Source organism: Grammomys surdaster, unplaced genomic scaffold, assembly GCF_004785775.1.
Source record: "Grammomys surdaster isolate TR1022 unplaced genomic scaffold, NIH_TR_1.0 141, whole genome shotgun sequence".
In the NCBI taxonomy this organism is placed as follows: domain Eukaryota; kingdom Metazoa; phylum Chordata; class Mammalia; order Rodentia; family Muridae; genus Grammomys; species Grammomys surdaster.
Window position 1 is genome coordinate 70,340 of NW_021604599.1, and position 6,000 is coordinate 76,339.

The 6,000-nt window shown below is 36.6% G+C and overlaps 1 protein-coding gene across 1 annotated transcript in view; it reads left to right on the forward strand.

Annotated features, from left to right (window-relative positions):
* Atad1 (ATPase family AAA domain containing 1) overlaps positions 1-5,696 on the forward strand; it is a 39,116-nt gene extending 33,420 nt beyond the window's left edge. The window contains 2 exon segments of the mRNA XM_028764108.1: positions 807-940; positions 3,101-5,696. Coding sequence (XP_028619941.1) covers positions 807-940; positions 3,101-3,221 — 255 coding nt within the window. The 3' untranslated portion in view covers positions 3,222-5,696.
* The last annotated feature ends 304 nt before the right edge of the window (positions 5,697-6,000 follow it).

Genomic DNA, 6,000 nt, shown 5'->3' on the forward strand with positions numbered 1-6,000 from the left:
GATACTTAATAGGTAGCCCAGGCTAGCCTTCATTCCCCTCCTGCTTGATCTGCCTCCTGAGTGCTGGGGTGATAGAATAACAGGCATATGCCACTGCACCCAACTTACACTTTATATTTTTTCTTGTATAGAATTACTGTACTTAAAACAAAATATTCCATAATTGAGTAATAAAATAAAGGTGGCATCCGTTCCACAGGAGTGAAGAAAATTTTTGTGGCAATGGGTACATGGGGAGAAATTTGGGTTGGAATCTGCTGCCTCTTCAGATCCTGCTTCTATGACCTGTCTACCCTTTCCCAGCCTTCAGACTATTAATAGAATATGAAAATTGTGCTGCTTGCTTGCAGGATTAAATGAAAATTATATGCATAAGCTGCTTAGCACTGGAAATGAGACCTCAGATTGTGGGTAATAAACACGAATGCATTGATTTCCTTGTTTGTTTTATTTCTTGTTGTACATTAGTGTGTTTTAAATTTCCCCAAGCCCTGTAAGCTTAGATGGAGGGACAAAACCAAGTGCTAAATTGAATTAGAATTGAGGTAGCATTATGCTCGAAAGGAATTTGAGTGTAAAGACACACAGAGTAGAGACACTTGTACATGTTTCAGTTGTAATGACAAATAATGAAAATAAGATATTTTTTGTTTTGTTGTTTTCTGAAAATTACAATTTTAAGGAACTTTCTGTTTCTCTTTACTTGGCTGTTAGGACATTCTGAACATTAATTCTCAGATGGATATTTGGAAGTATTTTGGTTAATTTTATATATTTATTATAAACATGTTTCATGTTTATTTAAGGTGGATAGACATGTAGATCTTCTAGAAGTTGCCCAGGAAACTGATGGGTTTTCAGGAAGTGACCTAAAAGAAATGTGTCGAGATGCTGCCCTCCTCTGCGTCAGGGAGTATGTTAATTCTACATCAGAAGAAAGGTAACTCTATTTAGACTCAATTTCTGGCATTTGTCAAACATTTTTGATAAAATGATTATTGTTGTTTTGCTTTATACTAGATTACTTACAGAAAAAGATAATTGAATTAGCAAATTGTGCCTTTTTAAATTATTGGCATTTTTCTGTATGTGTGTGTGTATGTATATGGATACATGTTCATCTGTGTGCACGCAGGCTGACGTTAGGTGTCTTACAGCTCCTTACCAACTTAGCTTTTGAGGTGAGGGGGGTCTTACAGACCCAGAGATCTCTGATTCTACCAGACTTGCTGCTCAGCGAGCTCTAGGGACTCTGCTGTCACAGCCCGGCATACTCCACCTTTTTTTTTAGATGTGAAATCATACTCAGGAGCTCATGGTGGCCTATTAAGAGCTTTACCTCTCGAGCTTCTTCAGACTTCTTTCCATTTTCCTAAAGAAGTCTGTAAACGGAAAAATTGCTGTGGGGATGGTGTAGAATTAAGGGACAGAATGCTGAATTTCATTTGATAAGCTATGGAGTGAGTCACAGAAACCCAGGCTTGCCTTCTTTGTTAGGAAAACAGGGTTCTCTAGAAATTCTGTAAGAATCTAGAAGAATTCTAAGAATCTATAGATTGTTTCTATACCTTAAAATTCCTTTCTGTGTAGAAATGAGTACGTATCTTTCAGAAACTTCCCACATAAGAAAGGCGTGTGGGGCCATGTGGACAGGGCTTCAACTTAACAGTAGTACAGTTACTAACATGTAGTCACCTTCACTTCAAACCACTTTGAAAGTATGGTGAGTTTGAGAAATCAACTTTGTCATCCTTATTTCAGCAAAAGTAAGTTAACCCTGAATTAATTCCTTTGAGAAAGATTCTGAAAAGGCCTTTCTCCTGAAGCTGCACTACACTGTATATTTTTTTCAGAGTGTCAGCTCTCTCAAAGAATTTTTTTAGTAAACCAGAATACCTTTGAGGTCATGTTAAAGGAGTTTGCCAACTCTTCTCTTGCTCTGAAGTTTTCAAACTATGTGACCCTGACTTGCCAGAATGTGGTATCTGTTCATCTAATTACAGTGTTGTGCCACAGTAAGCTTCTCTTAAAACTCACTCACTTTTGCTGAAGTCCCTGCCAGCCAGCACCATGCTGCTGCCTCCTGCCACATGTGAGAGGCATCCTGTGTGTGTACTCCCTGTGTATAATTCCAGCTGTTTCAGCAAGCTGAGACTATTTTAACATCAGAAATCTACCTTCCAAAGGTCTTCTAGCAGAAAAAAATAAAAGAAGAAATAAACAAATGGCATATAAACTTTGCTTAATTAATTACATTAATAATGAAAGGGAAAACATTGGAAAGCCCTGAAAATCTCAGTGGGAAAATCTGGTTATTAGACTTGAATCATCCTGTTTTCTCTGAAATATTTTTCCCCAAGTGTCTGTAAACTACCAAGTAGCAGAATATACTAGGGGTTTATTGTTGTTTTTTTGTGAGGATTAAAGTGAAGGGGACTTCAATTAGTTGTTTTTCTAAATTAAGAGTGTTGTTTTACTTCTATCTTGTAAAAGGCTATACACGCACGTGAATATACGTATATGCCTAGGAATGCTAGATTTTGGTTCTTTATTCAAAAGAGTAACTTGATTTCCTGGTTAGAATTATACTTCTGTTTGAATACTGCCATTCTTTAATGAAAATGTGCTGCTCCTATATTCTTGGTGTGAAGTGACTTACACAGCCATTTTGCCTTACTACCTCTTACTCCGCAGTGCTTTTCAAAGGCGCCTTGTAAGGGGCTGGCTCAGTGCACTGGCTGCACCCACATGGTGGTTCACTACTGTCTGTAATGCCAGGTCCAGGGAACCTGATGCCCCCTTCTGACCAGGCTCTAGGCACATGCAGAGTGTACATATGTACATGCAGACAAACACATAAAGTAAATACACATAAATACACATAAAGTAAAATAGTAGATAAATTCTAGAAGAATGTGTGTCTAGACAATGTGTTGTCTTTGTCTTTGGGCTCTTGAAGGGGGAAGAAACTGTTATGCTCTTGTGTAATTAAAAACAAATTTATTTTTCAACACATGCATCTTTTCAATCTTGGTAAACTATTTTAGGTAGGTATACACTAAAGAGATTTGGCAATTTGATTGTTTTGTTTACATTTTAGTCATGATGAAGATGAAATCCGGCCTGTGCAGCAGCAGGACCTGCATCGGGCAATTGAAAAGATGAAGAAATCAAAGGATGCAGCGTTTCAGAATGTTTTGACTCACGTTTGTTTAGATTAGGAGTAAAGATCATTTGTACAGTTCAGTGATCTCGTGGGATGCACTCTCATCTGTACAGCAGTGAGGGAAATCAAGGCTTGTGGTTTCTTACTCAGATCTCTGGTTTGTTATATAAATGGTGTTACTGCTTGTCAGAAATCATGAGGAGGAAGCTGAGTGCAGCATGAGTGTGGGTGCTTGTTTGACCTTTTTAGCCATATGCTGTTCTAGCCTTATAGAGTCTAAGCTGGTCTTAATGTAGTAAATGATTTGTCGAGTCATTCGTGAGGAATGGGGCGTGGTTAGGTGCTGGTTCCTAGACATGTGAGTATGAATGTGAGTGTGTGTGTGAGTGTATATCAAATGTATATATTCACTTTTTTTTATATTCTGTAGATAGGTTTGAATTCAGAAGCTTTTTTTCCCCCCACTACTGAATCCAAAAGCACCAGATAGTCTGTAGCAAAACTGGGATTTAAGGCGGAACCTGACAGGTACAGTGAGATTCAGCCATTCCTAGTTGTCATTTGTTTGGGCCATTTTTAAGTTGAAAATATCCTCTGCAGTTGGTTGAATCAACCACATCTGAATATGCACATGTGTCTCAATTATAATGGTTGTCAGGAGAATCAGATAACAAACATGATTTGCTCAGTGATCAGCAGTGATTCCACCTCATTCTGCTACGACACCGAGTAGACTTTGAAGTTTTACACTGAATTACATTAAGAAGCATTGAAAACCTTTCGATAGAATGGGCTTGAGAAACCTCAGTACTCTTTAATATGTGTACATAACTCTCAGTATAACAGTTCTATAACTGTATTCCTTAAATGTTGTTTGAAAGTTATATGTTCTGTAATTATGTTCAAATTTTATTTGGTCACCCAAACAAAACGATAGTTTATATAAATAGTCATTACTAAATGTGCTAAAAAATACTCACTTTGTAACTTAAGTTTAAAAATTTTTCTCAGTATAATATAAAATGTGTACAAATAATACACATCAAAATTCTTGTATCTGTAGTCACTTGATGCTTTGTGTACCACATATAAAAATCTTTTTTCAAACCTCCAGTAGCCAGAATTCTGTTTTAGGCACCTTGACATATGACGGCAAGAAGATAATGCCACAGCACAATCTTAAGGTGCCTGTGAGTCATCAGGAAGATTAAACTATGACAAAAATGCTTTCGGTTTTAGTATTTGTTTTATTTCTTTGAAAACTAAATCCTCATATGTTTATTGAATTAATTTCTCTAGTAATATGTCTCACAAGAACCTACCGGACACTTTCTTCCTCCATTTGTGTTTTGGGGTTATGATTGCAGGAGACTACTTAGGATAACAAAAAGCAAGCTGGGCAAGATTGTGAAGATGATGGGAAATGACTGCTAATACAAGATGCCAAGAAACATATCCTGTTTTTATAATTTACAATAAAAGGCCCGCCCTTTTGATTCTTTTTTTCCACTTAGTTCTTGATTGTTTTCAATTAGTTTAAATTGTGGATTTTGTTTATAAAATTTGTGCTTAGACAGTTTTTATATTGCAGTTGAGATTTCACATTTTTATAGCAGACATTTTAATATTGATTTATTCTGTTTGAATACGAGTTTTAGTAATTTAATTTTAATGTAATGGCATGTTCAGAAATGAGTGATGTGTATACTTCTGTGTGTCTTTTTCATCTTCTATTAAATTCAGATTGTCCAATTATAGCACTGAATTTTTATGGTTCTAACTGGATGAAGAGAAATAGACTAATCCCAACAACCATGAGTCCTGTAGTTATATTGAGCCATAAAGTCAGAGAAACTATTTTCACATGATTTAAGTAACTTTGAGTGTTTGTAATTTCCATTCTGCTTTAGATAGACATTGCACATATGTGTTGGCTTTTAGGTTCTAAAGCATTTGCTTTGTGTTGTACATATTGAATATAGAACTAGGCTTTCTGGCTTAATTCCAGATTTCCCACTAATGAACTGTACACTCTGAAACTGGCTGCGTTGTTTCTACTCTGATCTATGAGGCAGCTGTGGCACCTACTTTTAAGGAGTTGGGACTGTGATAGCATGGAGGCACTCAGTAGAGTACCTTGCAGTTACTGTGCAAGTGTTAGCTATTATGCTACTAATGGTATTCTCTATACAGAAACATGTGTATCTTGTTGCCTAACTGTCTCAGTCTCTTAAGCCATTTTGTCATCTCTAGCCCTACACTCTAGGGATGAAAAGACTGTGCGATGTTTCTCTGAAATCTCACTGTTGGATGACTCCCAATAGATTTGGTGTCTCCTCCTATTTCCATGCCTTTTAAAATTGCGATTTTAACCTCCGTGTTAGTCAGTTTTTACTCTGAGTCAACTTTCACTACCTCTTTCCTGCTGAATCCCACTCCCTACCTGCAGCTAAATCTGGAACTCATTAAGAGTTGGGTTGAAATAATCTATATATTTTGCCATGGACCATATTAAACCAGTATTATTGAACATCTGTAATTTATGGGTTTGATTCAAGATGACAGTGTCTTGAGGTTCAGCTGCTTGTATAAAGGTGAGAGGTCTACATCTCATTGGTAGGCCTTATTTTTTTACTGTAATTGGGTTATTTGTGGACAGGTTATGGCTTTCTTCTGGATGAAATAAATTGGGTATTATATAATTGCATTTTTTGAGCCTTTCAAAGTCAGAATGTTAAAAATTCCGAAAAGGTGAGGGTATAGCCTACATGAATAAAATTCCAGCATTATCTTGGTACCTCAAATAAAGTTGTATCTCTATGTTTGGGGAAAAT